The sequence below is a fragment of the Hippoglossus hippoglossus genome, chromosome 5 (assembly GCF_009819705.1).
Source record: "Hippoglossus hippoglossus isolate fHipHip1 chromosome 5, fHipHip1.pri, whole genome shotgun sequence".
Lineage (NCBI taxonomy): Eukaryota > Metazoa > Chordata > Actinopteri > Pleuronectiformes > Pleuronectidae > Hippoglossus > Hippoglossus hippoglossus.
In genome coordinates this window covers 29,844,276-29,866,006 of record NC_047155.1, presented here as the reverse complement: position 1 = coordinate 29,866,006, position 21,731 = coordinate 29,844,276, and the positions used below count along the sequence as shown (strand labels likewise).

The 21,731-nt window shown below is 42.5% G+C and overlaps 2 protein-coding genes and 1 long non-coding RNA gene across 9 annotated transcripts in view; 2 read left to right on the top strand and 1 right to left on the bottom strand.

The window, feature by feature from the left end:
• Window positions 1-855: 855 nt before the first annotated feature.
• On the top strand, window positions 856-5,513 carry LOC117762270 (cytochrome b561 domain-containing protein 1). Of its 3 annotated transcripts, XM_034586860.1 has the most exons (6): window positions 857-1,401; window positions 1,445-1,463; window positions 1,545-1,568; window positions 2,070-2,251; window positions 2,476-2,513; window positions 3,919-5,513. In XM_034586860.1, exons 4-6 carry the CDS (start codon window positions 2,095-2,097, stop codon window positions 4,423-4,425), a joined length of 702 nt encoding a protein of 233 aa, XP_034442751.1. In that variant the 5' UTR covers window positions 857-1,401; window positions 1,445-1,463; window positions 1,545-1,568; window positions 2,070-2,094; the 3' UTR covers window positions 4,426-5,513. The 3 variants fall into 3 exon arrangements, with proteins under 3 accessions (XP_034442752.1, XP_034442751.1, XP_034442753.1); XM_034586861.1 differs by lacking the exon at window positions 1,545-1,568 and having other exon boundaries at window positions 856-1,401; window positions 1,445-1,475; XM_034586862.1 differs by lacking the exons at window positions 857-1,401; window positions 1,445-1,463; window positions 1,545-1,568 and adding an exon at window positions 1,824-1,834.
• Window positions 5,514-5,980: 467 nt separating this feature from the next.
• Window positions 5,981-21,731, top strand: part of LOC117762276 — a 23,715-nt gene continuing 7,964 nt past the window's right edge. Inside the window, exons 1-3 of one of the 2 annotated variants that reach the window (XR_004613981.1) lie at window positions 5,981-6,083; window positions 6,121-6,601; window positions 11,757-11,761. This is a non-coding gene — a long non-coding RNA (uncharacterized LOC117762276). Of the gene's footprint in view, window positions 6,084-6,120; window positions 6,915-11,756; window positions 11,762-21,731 lie in introns of those variants that run through there. The other variant, XR_004613982.1, reaches the window with a different exon arrangement.
• zbtb40 (zinc finger and BTB domain containing 40) overlaps window positions 9,156-21,731 on the bottom strand; it is a 12,756-nt gene continuing 180 nt past the window's right edge. Inside the window, exons 1-12 of one of the 4 annotated variants that reach the window (XM_034586832.1) lie at window positions 21,548-21,725; window positions 21,039-21,288; window positions 19,102-19,526; window positions 18,769-18,971; window positions 17,184-17,373; window positions 16,646-17,017; window positions 14,360-14,566; window positions 13,909-14,073; window positions 13,484-13,698; window positions 12,790-12,946; window positions 10,777-11,015; window positions 9,156-9,449 (exon numbers count right to left, since the gene is read on the bottom strand). In XM_034586832.1, the coding sequence (XP_034442723.1) occupies window positions 9,243-9,449; window positions 10,777-11,015; window positions 12,790-12,946; window positions 13,484-13,698; window positions 13,909-14,073; window positions 14,360-14,566; window positions 16,646-17,017; window positions 17,184-17,373; window positions 18,769-18,971; window positions 19,102-19,526; window positions 21,039-21,190 (2,532 nt within the window). In that variant the 5' untranslated portion in view covers window positions 21,191-21,288; window positions 21,548-21,725 and the 3' untranslated portion in view covers window positions 9,156-9,242. Of the gene's footprint in view, window positions 9,450-10,067; window positions 10,456-10,740; window positions 11,016-12,789; window positions 12,947-13,483; window positions 13,699-13,908; window positions 14,074-14,359; window positions 14,567-16,645; window positions 17,018-17,183; window positions 17,374-18,768; window positions 18,972-19,101; window positions 19,527-21,038; window positions 21,289-21,547; window positions 21,726-21,731 lie in introns of those variants that run through there. The other 3 variants (XM_034586833.1, XM_034586830.1, XM_034586834.1) reach the window with 3 other exon arrangements.

Below are 21,731 nucleotides of genomic sequence, written 5' to 3'. Positions count from 1 at the left end.
AATATTATGTGTTGTATTTATGTTCTTGAATTATCTGTCAAAGTTTCCATTTTATTTAAATTAAGTCAACAGAATTTGACAGTTTCTCATTAGGGTGTGCATTTGCTGTTTTCAACACTTAATTTAATCTATGTGATGGTCACAGCAAAATGTTTTGGGTTTAAGTTTTTTTCAAATGGAAAAAAAAAGTCAGCCTGTGAGTTAAGCATGAATGGAGCAACTGTTTTTCTTCAAATTTTAAAGAGTTGTTTAATTACTGTGGGATGATTAACTTTGAGATTTGAATTTTGCAGATTAAATTATCTGTTAAAATTGCCAAACTTTTAGGAAACTCGCATTCGAAAAATATCTGGATAATTTTAACTGAAATATGGTGACAGGGTCTGTAAAGAGTACAAAAAGTGCACTTTTTCAACCTGGTAACCAGGATGGACTATTTGAACCCCATATATCACCGACATGATTATTGAATGAATAAATGCTAAATATGCCAGTAATTAATCAGATGAATATTACAGAACTGCAGAGGCCATCTATGGTCTCAAATCCAAAACAAAGGAAGAAAAATGTAATGGGCCATACATTTGTTAAAGTCTATACATTTGTTTAATTTAAGAAAACAATAGTGACTTAGAAATACTCTTTACTTATCACACTATACTTACATTTATCCTCCAACAGTTTTTTAAGTCTTGTTTTTGGACGCTCCTGTCTAGATTAAAACACAAGTATCAATATTACAGAACTAATGCAGATACGATGCAGTAATTAACAGTAAGCCTTGTACTCGTCACATCGTTAGTTGACAGGAAGCTGCTGTAGTACATCCAGATCACGCTGAAAAGAAGGAAAGGGGAGGTGAAGCATCTCACTTGTCTTACTCTTCGGCGTTGATAGAGAACCAAAACAGGAAGTAGAATCTTAAGACGGAACTCCTCCTTTATTGTTTAGAACCAGATGCATAGTTTGGACGAGCGTGAGAATCAAGCCTGGAGCTGTTTGAGATAGAACCCGCTGGTTTGAATCCGTAGTTCACATCGTCCGCTTTATCGGCTCCGTCAAGTCGACGAAAGCAAGACACCGACTGGAAGTGAATGGATTTCGCTTTAAAGCGGACTCTTCGCCGCACAGGGAGTGATGATATGTGGCTGAGGACAGAAGCCACAGCTCTGCTTCCTCCAACCTGACCTTATATCCGCTGTAAATCCACGTGTTCACGTCATTGAAGACGCTCAATGTGAAACATTGCACACCGGAAGCGCTGCGAGCTGTCGTTGTGGAGCATGACTGACTTTATTGGATGTTGTCGGTCTTGTTTTTCCCGCTTCGCAATTGCCTGAGTATGGAGCTCGTGTGGTGTCTGGATAGCACAGCACTTCTTCCACCCGTTGGAGCCGGCAGGTAGCCGGGCAGGTAGCCGGGCAGGTAGCAGGTGGCCGGGCAGGTAGCAGGTGGCCGGGCAGGTAGCCGGGCAGGCGGCCGGGCAGGTAGCAGGTAGCCGGGCAGGTAGCAGGTAGCGGGTGGCCGGGCAGGCGGCCGGGCAGGTAGCAGGGCAGGTAGCCGGGCAGGTAGCAGGTAGCAGGTGGCCGGGCAGGTAGCAGGTAGCAGGGCAGGTAGCAGGCGGCCGGGCAGGTAGCAGGTGGCCGGGCAGGTAGCAGGCGGCCGGGCAGGTAGCAGGTGGCCGGGCAGGTAGCCGGGCAGGCGGCCGGGCAGGTAGCAGGTAGCAGGGCAGGTAGCAGGTAGGCGGGCAGGTAGCAGGTAGCAGGTAGCCGGGCAGGCGGCCGGGCAGGTAACAGGTAGCAGGTGGCCGGGCAGGTAGCAGGTAGCCGGGCAGGTAGCAGGTAGCAGGGCAGGTAGCAGGCGGCCGGGCAGGTAGCAGGTGGCCGGGCAGGTAGCCGGGCAGGCGGCCGGGCAGGTAGCAGGTAGCAGGGCAGGTAGCAGGTAGGCGGGCAGGTAGCAGGTAGCAGGTAGCCGGGCAGGCGGCCGGGCAGGTAACAGGTAGCAGGTGGCCGGGCAGGTAGCAGGTAGCCGGGCAGGTAGCAGGTAGCAGGTGGCCGGGCAGGTAGCAGGTAGCGGGTGGAGTAACTCGGCGGCATGCGGACAGACGTGGAGTACAGCCCGGTGGGAGAGGGGCTGGGGATGCGGGACTTCTGGCTGTATGCGTGGCTGCGGAGGGCGGCGGTGATAGCGGCTCATGTCACCGGTCTGGGCCTGACCCTCATCATCTCCATGCTGTCCAGACCCGGAACCAGTGAGTGAACATAACAGACTATAACCAGTGATGATATAACATGAGCTTCATTTACCAGCTACACAGACGTTAACATTACACCTGCCATGACTCTAGCAGGGTCAACCTATATGCATCTAAATGTTTTAATGGGTTATTCAGATAAATGTATCACATTTGATAATTCCATATAAAGTTTGGTCAGTTGTGCATTGTAAGATGCTCAATGTTTCTCTGTGTTCCAGGTCTGTTTTCTTGGCATCCAGTGTTGATGTCTGTTGCTGTAAGTCTACAGCCACACATGATCTCACCTTACACACACACACACACACACACACACACACACACACACACACACACACGTCATTTAGGTAGACTGATCTGCTCTTGAGTTGAGTTGGTTGCTGGTTGAACACTGCGGATTCACCCTGCTCTGTTACAATTCCCCTCAGTCTTTCCCCTCTGTTCTCCTGCTATGACAGATAACTATCCCATCATCTTCTTGTGTTTGTCTCATGGTCCCAGTGTCATTCATGATCTTGAGAGAACCAGAATACAGTAGATATGTGGATATTACTAATAGAGGGGGAACTCCTCAACATATGAAAACCATCAATGAGATAGAGTAAGTAAAGCTAGCACAGGATGGTCTGCCAAAAACAATGTTTGTAAAGCTGATTGAATTTAGTTTAAGGGCCAGTTAAAGGTAAACTAATAAAAGAATGTAGTCCACTAATAATTCATCTGTTGAATGTGAACTTTGAACATGCCTTTGCCTTCAAATCCTCTGGTCTCTGTGTTGCCATCTTCTTTCCACAGTGAATAATAGATAGGAGTGCTGACACTAATGACTGCGGTGCAGCACTGTCACATATCATGTTACAAACTGACCTAGAACATGTTAGTGAGAACAGCGTTTTACTCTGGACTGGACCACAGGCTGATGGTGGGGTTTCAGTAACTAACTATGGAGTGACGAATCACTGATAGTAATCTGACGTCATAGACTCTGTTTAACGTGTCTGCTTTTCTTCCGCACAAATGAATTAAAAGCAGACACAATAGAAACCATGACTCACTTTGTTAGCACACACCAGATTAGACTGATGTATAATATTTTGTTCATTTAAAAAAAATAATATTGAGCCTAGTATTGCTTAATCCAATCTTTGTCAGTGTAACCTCTGCTCTGTTGTGTTCATTTTATTCAACAGCTCCCCTCTTAAATATGACGTTTTGTTTTGGATTCACATTCAAAGAGATCAATCAAAGACTGGCTCTTCTCTGGCATGAAATAGAACTAGTTAATAAAGTTCAGTCCTGAACTGTGCCACAGTGACATGATGATGACCAGAACAGGACAAGTTGGAGCCTAAGATATAGACAGGTTTCAGAGCGACGTAGTCAGTGACATGCTGAACAGCTAGGGGGCAGGAGACAATCCAAAATGACTGAGGGCTTAGGAGGAGATGAGAGGAGATGAACTGATCTGTATTCAGTATAGAATCCATATTGATTTAAGCACACATTTTGTAAGTGGCCATGGCCATAATGCACAAATAAAAATAAGCTCATTCATCCATCTCTATCTCATTCTTTATTTTACATGGGAACATCTTGTTTTGTCTTTCTTCACACACTTGATACAAATCCTGATGGTCTTTATAAATTCCTTTTCTCTCCTGCAGTACTGCCTGTGTTTGACTGAGGGCATCCTCCTCTTCTCAGCTGAGGGATCCCCTTTCTGCTTCAAATCTCGTAAAGGTAAAATCCGTCTCCACTGGTTCTGTCAAGCTCTGGTCCTGATAACCTCAGCTAGCGGGCTGGGCTTCATGGTGGCCAGTAAGAACATCTCAGAGCGCCCCCACCTGGTCAGCTGGCACAGTCTGCTGGGCATCTGCACCCTGGCAGCCACTGCTCTCCAAGCAGCTGTTGGTATTTGTGTGATCTTCCCTAAGCTGCTGCACCTCTCCTCCTCTCTGCCCAAACTGAAGCTGTACCATGCCACCTGCGGCCTGGTGGTCTACCTGCTGGCCACAGTCACTGTGGTGTTGGCTATGTTCTCAGACTGGTTCCAGGCCACTGTGAAAGGGGTGACCTGGTGGGCCTTCTTCCTGCTGCCCTTCTTCCCTGCCCTGGTGGTGATGAACCAGATCACTAGCGCCTACCTGCTCCGCAAGAAGATCACCAGCTAGGAAGCACAAACGAAGAGTCCGTTACTTTGTTTACCAAGTGACCACACTGGATTCCCACACTGATGGAAGAAGGAGTCCTCAGTTCAAAAATAAAACAGCTAAAGGAAAAGGCTTGACACACTGGTAGTCCCATAGGCAGTAGAAGAACAAAACACCTGGGTGTCTGTCTTACATCACAGGTCTCTGAAAGGAAGTGTTCCTTTCAGCATCTCTATCATTACTAAGTAACTAGAGTGAGGAAATGCTCATTAGTTAAAAGGGCAGGGTGTCTGAGATCAAACATGCATTGTTAATCTGGGATTTCTTTGTTCTCAGATTATTCAGTTTCTCCATTCAGATGAACGTGTGAAGTCATTGTTCACCAGGACATGAGCAGCAGCTCACGCTACTTCAGAGTGCTGAGGTCACACATTTACTCCATCTGAGGAACAAGTTACATAATTAGTGGAATTAAATACACTAATTTCGGCAGAAGTTATGACCTTAAGAATATGGATGTGTGCACATATTGTCATATATGCTACCCCTGATACCTCCTGGACAGAAACTTAACGCACTTCCACTCAAAGAATAGAATAGCACTATGCAAAATAAATGGGTAATTATGTCATTGTATACACGACACCCAGAGGAATATTTGCACTACAAATGCAGCGAAATGAAAAGTCTCAGACACTGTGTTGAGTGGTTTTCAGAAGGGCTATGAGGCACCTGCTGCTGTTCAAGCTTCAGTGATGAATGAGCTGTGGATGATTCTATACCAGCCTGTAAATACTATTTATTGATTGATTTTTTTTTTTGTGTGTGTCTGTTTTGGCTGCTTGCAGGAGCTAAATGAAGCAATACAACATGAAAGCTCCATCAATTAACATTGAATAAAATGTGAAAGTAGTCAGAATATCACTTATCAGCTGGTTGTTCTGGTTTAAGGGCACCTCTACTGTTTGGTTCAGTTTTATGTCTCAATAATGGGATGAATGAGAAATGTAAAATCCCTCTATCTACTCACCACTCGGCCGATGGATGGGTGAAGTGTTTGAGTCCATAAAACACTTTTGGAGTCTCAGGGGTAAACTTCGTTGCAGCAGAATCCAGTACAATTGATTTCAATGGTGAGTCCTTCTTCAGACGTAATAAAACAACAGAACAAACACAACATGCCTCCATACTGCTCCTGTGGTGTCATCCAAGTGTCTGTTAGCCCTGACATTCATATTTGACTCCAAACGAGGTCATTTACACCATGTTTTAATCCTAAATGTCCACTGATATCTCCCTACGAGGTGCATTCAGGGACTGTCAGAAATGCTAACGTCCACTAGTTTAGCCACTTCTGGTGGACTTTTAGGATTAAAACACGGTGTAAATGACCTCGTTTCGAGTCGAATATGAATGTCCAGGCTTACAGACACTTGGATGACACCACACGGGGAGTATGGAGGCATGTTGTGTTTTTTCTGTTTTATTACGTCACTAATGTGTTACACTGTTTACCCCTGAGACTCCAACAGTGTTTTGTGGACTCAAACACTTCACCCACCCCTCCATCGGCATAGGGGTGAGTAGATAATGAGGGAATTTAAATTTCTGGGTTAACTATCCCTTTAATAGTTAGTTGGCAGACACAGTTTGCAACTATCTGGTGAAAAAAATTGAAGGTGTAGCAGTTGAACAGACAGGTATTTTCCTCAGGAGTTGGTGGAGAGCAGACTACAGCTAAAAGACTAGAATGTCAATCAGTAGAGCACATACCTCCACCAAGGCTGAACAATCCTACACATGATTTCTAGTCCTTATGGTATTAGTAGTATAAAAGAAAAAGTGATTTGATAATCAAATTATTTATTTGCAATTAAAATGTAGTCCTTAACAGTGGACCTGAAAACCAAAGTAAGATATTTTACATGTGTATCTGCTCAAGAGAAATAAACCTAACACAATCTTATGACATAAATTATGTGCTTGAATAAGACTTGTATTTGGATCCACACCAAATTGCATGAGCTGATAATTATCCGCCCAATAATAACAATAAATATGCTTGTTTTTAAAAATCAAGATTTGTGTGTTATTCCCAGAACAAATAAAAATGTAGAAAGATTCCCAAGGTTGCTATGTTAACAAAAGTGAAAATGAATTCCTGGATCTGCCCTTAATCTGCACCAACATATAATGGGTTCCTCCAAGGCCCAGGCTCCACCTCTCCACCATGGTCGGTGGAAATCACTTGAGTAGTAGTAGTAGTCGTTTTTGCGTAATCCTGCTGACAAATAATCAAACAAACAGACTTGGGTGAAAACATAACCTCCTTTGCAGTGGTAAAGATTGAATGTTGAACTTGTTCTTTGTTAGGTGGACCTGCACACTACTCCAAATGAATGTCTCCTGAATTGATATTAATGGTTTGGCACCTGTATACTTGGCGATAAAGTAATTGTGATAGAATTGAAGATTTCAGATTTTGATTGTCAATAAATTTGCACAAATTTCTGAAAACGTTTCACTTTGTGACTCTGGGTAATTGACTTTAGATCGATGGGCAAAATTTGTTTTATCCTTTTCCAGATAGATCTACAATACAAAGTGTCCAACAATTGAAGGGGTCTGAATACTTTCTGAAGACACTGAAAAACATCATGTAGCATCTCTGGTTCATGAGCCACTGTTATATCTATGTCATCATGTACATGTGGCTACACATACACAATTCTGAAAGTTGATATTTTAAAATGAGAATAAATTAAAATAAATTCCCATGTTTCTCTAAAAAGTTCATATACACACAGCCACCATATAATGGAGAGAACTCACCTAATCAAGTTATATTTTCATCTGCTTGCTACGTTTACATGTTGATATGTACCAAGTCCCTAGTTAGTGTTGCACTGTGCACACACAATAGCTTATTTGCATAAGATATAAAAACACACCATAACTGTGTCATGGTTATTTGTTGGTTATTCTTTTTGTTATATTGCTTTTAATACAGTAGGAAACACGTGCACTGACTCCTGTGTTGCTTTGTTATAGCCAAAAACACAGATGTCTTCTTTCACATTCAGCTTTGTTCCTCTCTATAGGTTAACATTGGCCAAACTTGTCCAAGTGTTACAAGTCACTTTATGCAAGCAGCTCTCTCTTTGTTGTGTATTGCAAGTTCCAGCATCATGTAAACATAGGTGTGCAGCTAGCGAGAGTTCTCCCTGATCTCCTGAGCAAGGAGGGCTAGGAGGATAACCGAGGACATTTAGGCTAAAAACATGGTCTAATGACACTGTTTTGGGTCGTATTTGAATGTCGGGGCTTAAGGACACTTGGATGACACCACAGGAGCAGAATGGAGTTTTTTTCCCTGTTTTACGTTGAAGAAGTGATCACCATTGACTTCAATTGTATTGGATTTGGCTGCAACGCTGTTTACACCTGAAACTCAAACACTTCACCCACCCCTCCATCGGCATAGTGGTGAGTAGATGAATGCATTTTTATTAATGGGTGAACTAACGGTACACAAAAATGACGGTTCGGTACGATCCTCGGTACAGTTTTGGTACAGTAGAAACAAGTAACTGAAAACAAACTGATTTGTCTGGCTGTCTTTCTTACCTTAGTAATTTTTACAAAAGTAAAATAACAAAATAAACACTCATAAATACAGTAAAATAAATATCCATTAAGGTGCAGCATGTAGAAAAAGAACCATACTTAAACTGCACCTTAATTGTATGAATATCATTAAATATATATATATATATATATATATATATATATATGTAAACTCGTCCACATAGTTTGCAGAGAGGGTTTGATGCCCTGCTGGTACTAACATGTCTTGGCTGTGGGGAACACTCTCCCCAGGGACAGGGTTTATAAGGGCTGGTGTGACATGCTGGCTGAAATGCAGACGAGAGTGAACTTCGTAACGGGGCTCAATTGCTTTCAGCATCTGTTTGAACCCTGCGTTCTCAACAACAGAACGGTTGCATGTCGCTCGTTATTGCTTTGACGTGGTCTGAATTACTTGCAAGCAGCAGCTTTAATGCCTCGGGCAGCTGTGTTTGCACAGAACTCGTTTCTCCTTGTCCCACTAATGTTAGTGTTATTTTCAATGTTAGAGGACATCACTCTGGTGATGCCGTTTCAAAGGAGTCGGCATGTTGGATGTGCTCCCAGCTACATATCCGATTGCAGTTGCGCAATGTCGGCTTTTGGACGATCCACTTGTCTTTGTCCATCGTCATTATAGTGACTGTCACACTGAAGTGTTCCCACCATAGACTGTATATTAGGTTCCCACACAGCAGACTTAGATGATGAGGGTCTTCACACTCCTGTTTGTCTGTGGTCGCTATGACAACGAGCCTACAGCACATCCGCCCCTTCGCCAAAGTTGTGCCTCTGACTTTGAGACCCATACGCACACAAATAAGTTTTGCACGTGGACTCGCTGGATTCGTTCCTTACACGTGCTTCCGAACCAAACATTTTCGGTACGGACCTTTCGGTTCGGATACATGTACCGTTACACCCCTAGAAGATACCTCTCACAAGTTGGGCATCTCTGTAGTGTAAAGCCTTTCTAATTGATCTTGGGAAATATTAAGATATTTAAAGGCTTCAAATATTTCACTTTATTTGTACTGAATCTGAGATGCACCTGTAGATTAAAGTGAAACACGAATTCCAGCAAAATGAATTAAAACACAGTCTTGTCTTGTGATTTTTCTCACTGTAGGGACAGTTGTGTTAAAGACCAGAGGACACAATAAATCCATAAATCGCTTTAATGTCCAGTGTGATCCTCCAGGGGTCAAAGTTCATGGTTCGCAGTGAGGAGCTGATGGTTTTTCTTCACAGATGAAGGTGACAGAGCTGTTCAGCAGGTCGTACATATTGACCTCCACTACCTCTGCCGATGATCCGCCCTGTCTTCCACCTGCCAGAGCCACTAAAACCTGCTGGGCCTGCTCCTCAGAGAGGGTGGACTCCGCCCCTTCACCACCTGTGGGATCTGCTGGAGTCACCTGAGTGCACAGAGGAGTCTCATGTTAAATGTCAATTTATTCTTACACCACCATGCTCTGAAACTTTCAATGTTCCTGCACTTTGGCCATACATACAGTGACACAGTTTGAGGTGGAGTCAGCACTAGTCATTGCTGATTCTAAATTCAAAAGGGCTCCACCAATCAACCTTCACAATCACTTGTGACATTGTTGGACTCAAGATGAGAACCGATGAACACGGATTCAAGTTTTTCACATATGCTGTGATTCTCTCAAACAGTAATCTGACAACCAGTGCAGTTTTCATCAAAAGACATTTCTCCAGATTCACATAAGGACCGTGACCTTTACCTGTGACCCCTGAAATCGAATCACTTCATCTTTGAGCGACAACTGATCAAATATTGAAGAAATTCCCTCAAGGCAGTCACATCATAATCAAGTGAGGCCATCCTGACCTTGTCCTTTGAAAACGTGGGCTAAATTTGAAGCAATTTCCTTCAGGTGTTCCTGAGATATTACATTAACAAGTCAAAATATGTGTTTCATGAGATCACAGTGATCTTGACCATTACCCCTTCGACCACCAAAATCGAATCAGTTAATCGCTGACGCCAAGTGAATGTTTGTACAAAATATGAAGACATTCCCTCAAGCTTTATCCTAAGATACAATTTTCAAGAAAAACTAACCAGTTTGTGTGGCCACTGTGACCATGACCTTTCCACCTTTGGCTTCCAAACTCAAGTGAGTTATTTTTTGACTTCAAGTGAATGTTTGTAACAAACTTGAAGAAATTCCTTCAAGGCGTTCATGAGATTTCACAAGAATGGGACGGACAGACCACGCATTCTGCCAGGAGAGAGCCTTAAGGAAGGTGAGGTTGTATAACGAGTCTGAATGGGGAAGTGGTCGTGGTGGATGAGTGGTCCGAGTCTATGGTTTGAGCACAGGACTTTAACCCAGGAGGTTTGACTCCTGTGTGGACTCAAACATTTATTCTGATTATAATCCTCATTTTATTGAAATGATTCTCTCTTTTCAGTCAGACAGTTTTCAGTGCTCAGCGACAGAGCGGGTCGTCCACTAACGAGAATGTCGGTGGTTCAATCCCCGGCTCCTTCAGTCCGCATTTCGAAGTGTCAAAGACACTGAAGCCTAAATTATTCCGTACTACTGCATTCAAATGGTTCAGGAGAGACTGAAACCTGTGTGCAAATTGCACCAGCCTTTATTCACCCAGTTACTATACAGCTGAACAATATTCTTCAGATTTAATAGCTAACTTGAAAGTTGTTTGTATTGTATTTCTCTCTGACTTGAGTGCAGCAGCATAGCTTCTTACTGTGTGGGAAGTGGAAGCCTTCTCCTCCCCTGACTCCTGCTCTTCCTGTGTCTCCATGTGGCTGGAGACCAGGTGTTCCTGCAGCTCCGGCTGAGATGTGCAGACCAGGGCACAGAGTGGGCAGCTGAAAACCTCACTGCTCTGGCTGATGTGGTGGGTGGCGATATGCTCCTGCAACTCCTCCTCTCCGCCCAAAACAGCTGGGCAGTACGGACATTGCAACGCCGACTCTGCTGAGCCTGGAGGAGGCACAAACAGGATCAGTAAAGATGCCAGATCACGTCAAAACTCACAGTTGTGCTGCACTGCCTTCCTCTTTGACCACAACTACCTCAAAATGTGATGAGGACGAACCATCTTGTTTTAATGCACAGAACTCATGATGCAGCTGCAAGGTCAGATTCAATTGAAGTCTACACTAAAGTGGCTGCTCAGTACTCAGTCGTTCACTGCTTAAGTTGCTGCAGTGAAATGATTTGAAATCATTTTTTTTAAGTCAGATTGTAATGTAAAGACTATAAAGTCTGCTGGCATGCACTCAACTGATGTCCACATTAAAAATGAACTTGATAAAACCACGTGGCATCTATTGCTCTTCTGTTCGTCCTGGGCGACGGACCCTCACACGTGGCTCTCTGAGGTTTCTACTTTTTTTACATCACCAGTAGGGCTGAGCGATATGGCTTCAAATCAATATCAAAATTATTTCTAACTTTATTTTTACTTTAAATCCATTAAGACTTTTTGAACAATTATTTTAATAATAATATACTTTTTAATGTGTTTAAATACATGTCTCAAACTCTGGAGCGAATTAAACAAATAAAAGTAAACTTCAACGACTGTTCATGTCCTAATAACTTCTGATTAGTGACGCTCTTTATTGTTAACGTGTAAAGTGAGCGCAGATCAGCAGGGGAGTGAGGAGGACATGCACAGTAATACAGCACAGTACAAAGTAGTGTGAATGCACGTATTAGGGAAAGTATTAACTGAATTAACCGACATGAGCAAGATTAAAGGGATAGTTCACCGAAAAATGAAAATTCACTCATTTTCTACTCACCACTATGCCGATGGAGGGGTGGGTGAAGTGTTTGAGTGCACTAAACACATTAGCTGTGAGGAATGTGGCGTGTGCTCATTGTGTGAACTGTTGGATTTCTCTCTATGACTGACAGACAGACAGACAGACAGACAGACAGACAGACAGACAGACAGACAGACCAATCCACCAAGCTGCAAACTCACTTTGCTTTTAAAGGGAATGGGAGTTGGCTGTCAAAATGGTTTGTGGCATTTTAAGCCCAAAACAGACCCATGATAAATGAAGACTGTCTGCTGCATAGACTTTTTTTCTGCAGGTAAACTGACAAAAAGATTTGGACACAAACTAAATGCACTTGCCACATATAAAATGAATATAAATCAGTGTGTCTCCCTCAAAAGTGTAGAAGATAGTGGATAATACAAATGGAAATTCTATATAAGAAGTAGACAGCTTAGTGTGTGTGTTTTTCTGAAAGTTTAATATGGTAATATTTATTGTAGCTGTTTGTGTTCATACTGGTAAAAGAATGTGGACACGTGGACCGAGTAGTCTGATCTAACATTTTTCCCGAATTCACCTCTCCATTTGTAAATGGACTGTATTATATATACACGTATTTATATTGTATCTTGCACTTTTTTTGTCTTATTGACAACTCCAAGTCAAAAACCCATTCACTCAAACATTCATACAGTGCTTCTATGCACAGTACTTTTTCTATCACACACCATCCAAATACTGCTGGCACAGCCCTCAGGGGCAATTTGGGGGTTTAGTGTCTTTCCCAAGGAAACTTCAGCATACTGAAACCAATGATCAACTTTCTGGTTGGTGGACAACCCGCTGTACCTCCTGAGCCACTATTGTTTCCTGATTATCAGCTCACTCAAAACATATGTTGATACCCAGTCTGTAGAGGGTCTACCTTTTAATGTTCCTGTCCACTCCAGTATTGTCCTCACCTTGGTGTTCAGACGCTTGATGTTTGGCCACACTGGCGGCACTGGGGAAGAACTTGAAACAAACGTCACACTGGACCAAGGTCTTGAGCTGCCGGGTGTGGTTAGCGAACACGTCAGGGTGGTTGGTCCTGTTATGGTACCACAGGCCTGACAGTTGCTATGGCAACAGACAAACAGATGAAATATTATGAACATGAACACACCCACATTTCGTCCCGCTTCCCAACAAAATTCTAGTACAGTGGAAACCACTTATAGTGTTCATGTTTGTCTCGGGCCAAATTCATCCCTACAAGCAGTGTGTAGCTTCTGTATGATAGGCACAGAACAGAGGGAAAGATAACATCATGTGCACACACACTCCTCTGCTCACTTCTATGCTCCCTTGGTGTCTGCGCCATTGACTCACCATTGTCCTGACTCTGTGCACTGATCAGAAATGAGCTTGGCTTGATCCCGTTCAGGGGTGAGTCACATGGTATTGCTCTCTCTCTCTCTCTTTATCTAATGTATTCTTTCTCTTTCACCCTCACATGTACCGAAAGTTGGTACCGATTGATTTAACGTGAATCAGTACCCAGTAATACCGGCGTTATTCGTTCGGTACCCTTAAAAGTACTGGGTTCAGTACAAAACCCCAATAATAAAAACAGTCATGGAGCATCACCTCAGAACCTGAAGCATCTTCTCTTACCTGGTACGACTTGTTGCAGAGGTCACAGCTGAAGGGCTTGGCTCCAGTGTGTGTGACTTTGTGCTTTTCCAGGAGGACGGCGCTGGTGAACACTTTGTCACAAGTTGGACACTTGTGGAACTCCTTAGGGTGGAACTCCTGGATGTGCTGCCGATGATCCTCCAGTGACGAGAAGCTGAGACAGCACTTCTGACAGTCATGGGGCTCGGACAAGTCTGACAGAGAGCAGGAGGAGGTACAAAGAATGATATCATATCATAATCCTTATGATATTATGTTTGTCATTTATAATTCTACACGAGTCAATTGTTATCAAAGTCATAAAATATAGCAATGTTTGTTACAAAAACATTTTAAACATTTCACTCATGTGACAAAACATGATGCAAAGAGCCATCACCTGAATGAATGTGAAGATTTCTTACTGTGGAAGGTGTGTAGGTGGACAGTGAGTCCACTGGCCTGACTGTAACCTTTGCCACATTCCCGACACACATACGGACGATCACCGGTGTGTGTGCGCACATGACGTGTCAGTTCAATGGACTGAGCAAAGACAGCCTTGCAGTACTGACATACATACATCTTCCCTAAACACAAAAAGACAAAGACATCAGGACGCTCAATGCAAAGCTTCGATTTTTATCCTTAAGGAACAACTTTTCACACTGCCTCACCATCATCAGTTACAAACATTTAGTATTTATTTAAAAAAAAAAATGTATTGGTTACCATTATGGAGTCCAGTCACAACATTTCAATAATATCATTTACCGATTCTTAGTGGAAAAATATGATAAAGATATGACCATTTTCTTGTTGAAAAAAATATGTAAGCTAATTGTAATTAATAGCCAAAAAGGGTTCCTCTCTTACCATCAGAGTGTTTCTTCTTGGTGTGGTATGCGAGAGCAGCAGCCACACTGAAGCTCATGTCACAGTGTTTGCACTGGTATGGTTTCTCTCCTGTGTGCAGCCGCATGTGATTTTTCAAAGACGAGTTGGCACCGAACTTTGCGCCACATTCCTCACAAGCAAACGGCTTTTCTTCAAAGTGTTCTGTTCGTTTGTGGTAAATCATGCCTGAAAAGAGACAGAACACACTTATGCTCTATCTAAAATTACTTAAGTCATTGTGCTTGGCAATAAACACCTCAGAGAAACGCTGTCTGACCAGATAGTCACCTTAGATGGTGTTAGTTTGGCCCCTAGCTCTACTGTGAGGAACCTTGGAGTTATGTTTGACCAGGACATGTCATTTGACCCACATATAAAACAAGTCTCGAGGACAGCTTCCGTCCACCTGCGCAGTATTATGAAAATTAGGAACATCCTGTCTCAGAAGGATGCTGAGAAACTAGTCCATGCATTTGTTACCTCTAGACTGGATTACTGTAATTGTCAGGATGTCCCAGTAAGTCTGTGAGCAGCCTCCAGCTGGTACAAAATGCTGCAGCATGAGTGCTGACAGGAACTAGAAGGAGAGATCATATTACTCCTGTCATAGCTTCTCTGCATTGGCTCCCTGTAAAAGAAAATAATTTAAGATCCTGCTCCTTGTATACAAAGCCCTTAACAATCAAGCCCCTTCATTTATTTGAGAGCTCATAGGCCAATGTCCCAATTGATCACTTCGCTCCCTAAATACAGGCTCACTTATGGTTCCTAGAGTCCAGATTGGGTTTCTTGAAGAGGGGATTGACCATTAACGTTTTTTTAAAAGGTCGGAAAGTGAGGAGATTCATATTTTTGTAGTTTATCAGGAGAAGCTGTAGTAGCAAGATTTAAAAAGCTTGGTTGGGACAGGGTCTAAAACAAGGGTCTAATCATTATTATTATTAATAACTGATGCTGCTATCGTTAATAACATCATTACGTACATAGATATCACTCTTATTATAATTTTCATTATAACAGCCAGTCTGATAGAGCTTAAATATGACGGTTACACAGCTTTTCCATGCCCCATCTCCCCTCTCTTCCCCATTTTTTCTGGTGGCCACCCACATTGAGTCTGGTTCTAGAGGTTTCTTACAGAGTCTTTTCTCTCCACAGTCGCCAAAGTGCTGCTCATTGTGGGAACTGTTGGGTTTCTAAGATCTTGACCTTACAATGGAAAGTGCCTTGAGATAATGTATGTTATGATTAGGTGCTATAAAAGTAAAATTGAACTGAATTCATAGAGTGACCTGCAAGTTAATACCAAACTTTCTTCATCATGTAAAAGCAACATGAGAGTAATTACACTACTTGAGGATAGGATGATAATGATATGTTATTGTTGCAACGAAAAATTCTTCAAGTTCATCTTAAGGGGGAAAAATAAATAAAGACATTTAAAACGTATAGCACAGTATAAGTTATTTTTATAAGTAAATAATAACGATTCTTAACTTTGCCATGGACATTTGTGTGAAGCACTTTGTAACCTTGTTTAGATAAGTGCTATATAAAAGAGAAAGAGAAATGACAATAACATTTTTCCTGGTCATCTGATGTTTTGTACAGGTCAAAAGGTTACAAATTGTTCAAATTTGTTTCAAAATAACATTCTATTCTAATAACACTCTATATCACACAAACGTATATTACACATCAGAAAATAGAAAAATATCTTCTGATCACCTAAGTTCTGAGCAGTCTGCCTTCTGCCAAATTTGACTGGTCCTTGGTGGGATACGGTGTTGATCTCATCCTGTAATGGAAGGCTGTGTTGTGTGTAACACAGCTAGGGACAACCTTACACATCTTCAGTGTGTACATGAGTGCTCCACTTGTATGGTCACTTTTCAGGATGCAAAATACACTAAAACACCCTCTTCTTTTTACAATTAACACTAGTTCCTCCAATTATCCACTCACATGACTTCTCATATCACTGCTGTACTTGTTCTTCCAGAGCTGTTCTGAAAAGTTCACAGCTTTTCAACTAGAAGTGTTGAAGCGGCTGCACAAAAAGGCGAAGCGCTCTAGAAAAAGATTGACAGTGCTTTTTCTCCGGAGGCCAAATACTCCTGTATATGCTCTCTCCTCATTGGGAACAAAGATGAGGTGCTCAGAGAAATGCTAAATGTACACATACTTTAATGTGTCACATTTCAGTGTGTAAAAGCTAACGTAAAGACAATGTTATTAAAGCTTTATTATCCCACCGACTCTCACCTGATGGGTGGGCAAAGGTCCGTCCACAGAGGTCACAGGCCACCTTCTTCTTAACACGCATGGTGTTGCGGTGAGCTTCAGCCTGGTGGCGTTGCAGGGCCCGCTGGTTTGGCAGCTTCTTGGTGCACTGTGGACACTGCTGCTCACACTCCTTGGACATGGAGCAACGTTTCACATGGGCCAGCATTCGACACTTGTAGGCAAAGCCCTTTTTACACCAGCGGCAAGAGTAAGGCTTGGAGGAGGAAGCAGGGGAAGGGGAGTCTATTGTATCTTTCTCATCATCTTCAGTCTCCTCCTTACTGTTTTCTTTCTCTCCCTCTTCCCCCTCCAGTTCTTCACTTTTGGTGCTGCTCTGCTGATCTGACACGGCTGTAAAAAACAGAAAAAAAACAACATGATCACCATTATCACAACAAGAAGATATAAGAGCACTGTAATGATGATTAATGGTTTTCACTTCTGTCAACAGAAAACAGGCTTTGCAAACAGTTTTGTTTGAAGATGCAGAGAAGAGTGACACCATGCTACACCTTACCTCTTGTTTGGTATCTCTTTGGCTCCTGTGTGCTCCTCTCCTCCTCCAGCAGAGAGACAGAGGCTTTCTGTTGGACTGTCTGGAGAAGCCTGCTGAGCACTCCCTTACTGAGCTGCCCTTCATTTACTCTGCTCATTAGTTTCTCCAGCGCTGATCTGGGATCTGCCTCCTCACAGCACTGACACACAACCTGGAATAATAAAAATATAAAAAAATCTTAAAATATCTTCATTTGCCTCAACTACAGATGGAATTAAGCCTTAATTTCAATTTTAATTCAATTTGTATAGCGCCAAATCACAACATAAAAATGCTTTTCATTCACTGCTAGTTGAGGGTTCTTCCAGTAGTTCAAAGCTAGTTTACTGTGTACTGGGCATGAGGTTAATCTTCAGGTGCTGGTATCATGTAAGGAGTAGCAATAAAATCCAGTAACCAGTAACGTTTGGATGATGCAGTATAAAATCCCAAAAGAAAGCCAAGCTATGACCCCTGATCTGCTGATAGAGCAAGAGCGGCTATTTTATGTAGGAATATACTGTAAATAAAAAAATACTTAAGTTGACCATAATGCTGGCAGGGTTTTAATTTTAAATATCTACAGAAGTCTATTCACAATACCCTCAGTTCATTTTTCAGCAATCGTACATGTGTACATAGACAACTGGACATCCAACAGGCTTCGTCCGTCGAGGTTGAACTCCCACTCATCAATTCAAACTGAAGAAGCCTCTTGGATGAAACATGAAACGTCTTCAAGGAACACAAGCAACTCCAGTTTTCTATTTGCCCATGTACAACTCGTGAAAATACCATAACCTGGATGACTGACAAGAGTCACAGCTCAGTTCTATCCAAGCATTATTGTAGCACAGGTAACTCCACCCTGCTCCACACATTTTCTTTTCTTTTCGCTTTATCTGAAAACTGACAGTATGTAATATATTACCCAGTGTGTGGTCTGTGCTGTACTTCAGTCTCTGGCACACTGGCTCATTCATTATAACTCTATTCAACTGTGTCACATGATTCTTTTCATCCAATGAAAGTGAACAGCAAATACGTCTGATAAAGAAAACACCAGAATAAAGATGATTTTCTAGAACTTTGTTGTTCGACCATACAAAAGTTTTTGCTTTCCTTACAACATGTATGTCTGTATCACCACAATTATTTTATTAAATTCTCTGAATTGAACTGAATTTGAATTCAAACCTCTGTGCCAACCTCTGTGCATTACAGCACTTAACCTACACCTTTATTAATAATTAATCTACTTATTCAATTCCGACAGTCTCATTGCTGAATAAACCTGGTTACTCTTCATGGCAATAGGTTGACCTGAATTATCCTACTTTCTAAATCAAGTCCTAGAGTGAATTAGATGCAGTTGATTGTAATTTCTAATTTGATGTAGTTGATCTGAACGAGGATGGAGCAGGAGAAATGTGAAGAATACAGCAAAAAGGTGGATAGTAGAGCACAGCAGGGAAATACATATGTAGTTTAATGGATGTGTAAAAAAAAACATTTTAGCAAACTATGTTGAAGATATTTTCAGATTATTTTTCTAACTGTAGTATACCTGTCTCTCCTGTTCATCCAGGCTGCTCTGTGCTGCTTGGCTCAGCAGCTCCAGGACAGAGGACATGTTGGTGAAGAGTTCCACGATCTGTGAGAAATGTTCCAGTGAAGGACCAGTGGCAGACTCACTTGACACCTTGGCTATCGTTGCAATGGTGTTGTTTTCTTCCACAGCAGTTTCTGAGGGTCTGGCTGCTTCAGGCGCTGTGTACACAAACATGATAACATGGAGTTCAGTAGTAGTAAAAGTAATAGAAGTAGTCACAGTAAAACATTGTGGTTGTGGTGTTTGTTGTGGGATTGTTACACTGGATTCCATTAGACTGAAACTGACCTGAGGACTCAGTGAGCTCCACACAGGCTCTTTTACATAGTGGTTCCTCTGCCTCATCACAGTCACCCTGACAGTCTTCCTGCTTTAACTCTGTCTTCAGCTCTGTCTCGTCTGAAGTGGACTTGTCCATGTTGGATGAGGCTGAACCTTCTGGGCTTGTGCTCTGGACTTTGTTGAGGTTTGACGTCTGTGTTGATATGACTGAGGCCAACGGCTGCTGGTTCACAAGGCTGGTGAGGACGTTTTTAAAGCCAACAGCTACGTCGAACATCTGCAGGTTGTCTGCAGCGGCAACGATGCGACTGACGTTGTGTTTTCCCTGAGGCAGCTTGCCGGTGTACACCATGTCCAGCAGACACCCAAACTCCTGCGAGGAAACCACAGCTGTGTCGATGGAGATGGTGTCAGATCCATCCAGGAGAGACCTGACAGATATGACGACAGTTTTACAGTTTGAGGTCCCAAACAATAAAAGTAACTGGTTCCATGGCAACACTCACACTTCAAAAAAACAATCCATACCCACTTTTATTAAACTTTAAGATGATGCACTAGTCTCTGACTGAGTCTAACACTACCTGCGCAAATATTTTGCAGATTAACTAGTAATGAATTTGTAATACTTGAGCCTTGAATGAATTGGTTGAGAGTTGAACCTTGCTTTATCAAGACTTGAGACAAAACTCGGCTCGAGACTTGCTCAAAATATTTAAGTATATGAATATACCAGAGACACAAGGCTCTTGTGCTGCGTTTGTTTGCCACAAATCGTGGGTCGAGGCTGTTCACGCTGCTCTGCACACCATGGACATGACTCTGCACACACATCCAACACGTGTGCAGCATCATCACAACACCCTATATAGACAATAATGGAAGAGCCAGACGCAAAAGCTGCCTTTCACTGATAATGTAAATATACATTTAGATTTGCCCTAAAATGCTACTGCTGCAACAGCATGGAGATGCTGTATTGTTTTTTTTAAATCTGGGTTTTACAGCTCAAGACAAAATGAATGGCTGTATGACAAACCAAACATTTTGATAACTACACTGAATATATAAGAAGTCGGATAACAGGTAGGATAACAACAGAGTGCATTCACTTTTTGGGAAATGAGTGTATTGTGTATGTGTTAGATGAATAGATCATCAGTGGCACTTCTTGTGCAACATGAACCCCCCTTAAAGGGATAGTTCACTGAAAAATGATAATTCCCTCATCCACTCCCCATTATGCCGATGGAGGGGTGGGTGAAGTGTTTGAGTCCCCTAAACACTTCTGGAGTCTCAGAAGTAAAGTTTGTAGGAGCCAAATCTGATACAATTTAAGTAAATGGTGGAGACTTCAGAGGTAATAAAACAACAGGAAACGAGGTCATTTACACCATGTTTCAATCCTAAATGACCGCTGACATCTTCCTACGAGGTGCATTCAGGGATCCTCAGACACACCACCGTGTAGCTAAATCCGCTAGCTTAGCCACTTCCGGTGGACTTAAAACCCAGTTTAAATGACCTCGTTTCGAGACAAATATGAATGTTGTGGTTTGCGGACACTTGGATGACACCACACGAGCAGTATGGAGGCATGTTGTGTTTTTTTTTTTTTACCTCTGAAGTCTCGGTCACCATTTACTTCATTGTATTGGATTCGGCTCCTACAAAGTTTACTTCTGAGACTCCAGAAGTGCTTAGTGTGTTAGTACTGTGTTGAGTGTAATGCAAACAGTATTACCGGGTTACTGCAGTGATTGTATACCAAAGTTTAAAGACTCCTTTAAGTGTGATGGTTTTGGAGACACCTAAATATTGACCTGTGTACCTTGAGTTAAGATTTGACACTTGAGTTCAAGCCCATCACATATTTCACTTGAGGTAAATCATCTGCAAACCATACTATAAGGATCACGTTTCATATTCCATGCTGTTACTACCTGAAGAGCATACTGGAGGCCGCCAGCACCAGTTTGTGTGCTCGGTGAGGACTGTCTCCCACCAGGATGGTGCAGTCACAGAAGTGGCCCTCCTTCCTCAGCGCCCACAGCTGCTGCATCAGCTGACTGCTGTAGTTGGGTAGCTCCATCATTTTCTGTGATGGTCTGGGGAGGGGCTCAATCTTCTGCTCTTTCTTTTATGGACAGAACATAATGTCATTCCCAGGTCAGAGGAACCATGTACAGTAATCTAAGAAACAGAGAGCATGTCGTTATTAGGATGCACAGAACAAACACTGCCTTGAGTCGGATGGTTAATGTTCTCCAGTCAGTCACTGAGACCGGACTAAACAAGTCAAGTGCTTCGGTAGACTCTTCTATAACGTGGACTCTGAGTTGTGTGTCTGTAACACAATGTCCCGCGTCTGCTGTTTACAGTTTGTTTATGAAAAGTGTCGCGTCAGTGTGTTTGGTAAGATGCTGGCCGCCATTATGGTACTCATATTCACCTCAGTCAACATTTACTGACAATACACAAGCTAATCAGCTCTAGCATCTATCGATAGCTTTAGCTACACATGCTAATGTCATATAGAAGATAAACGCTCTGTTCAGTGGGTGAATTTCGCTGGAACACAGGAACAGCTAAGCTGTGATAAACCCGGTGTCCCTCTGACATGCAGCTCCCACTCA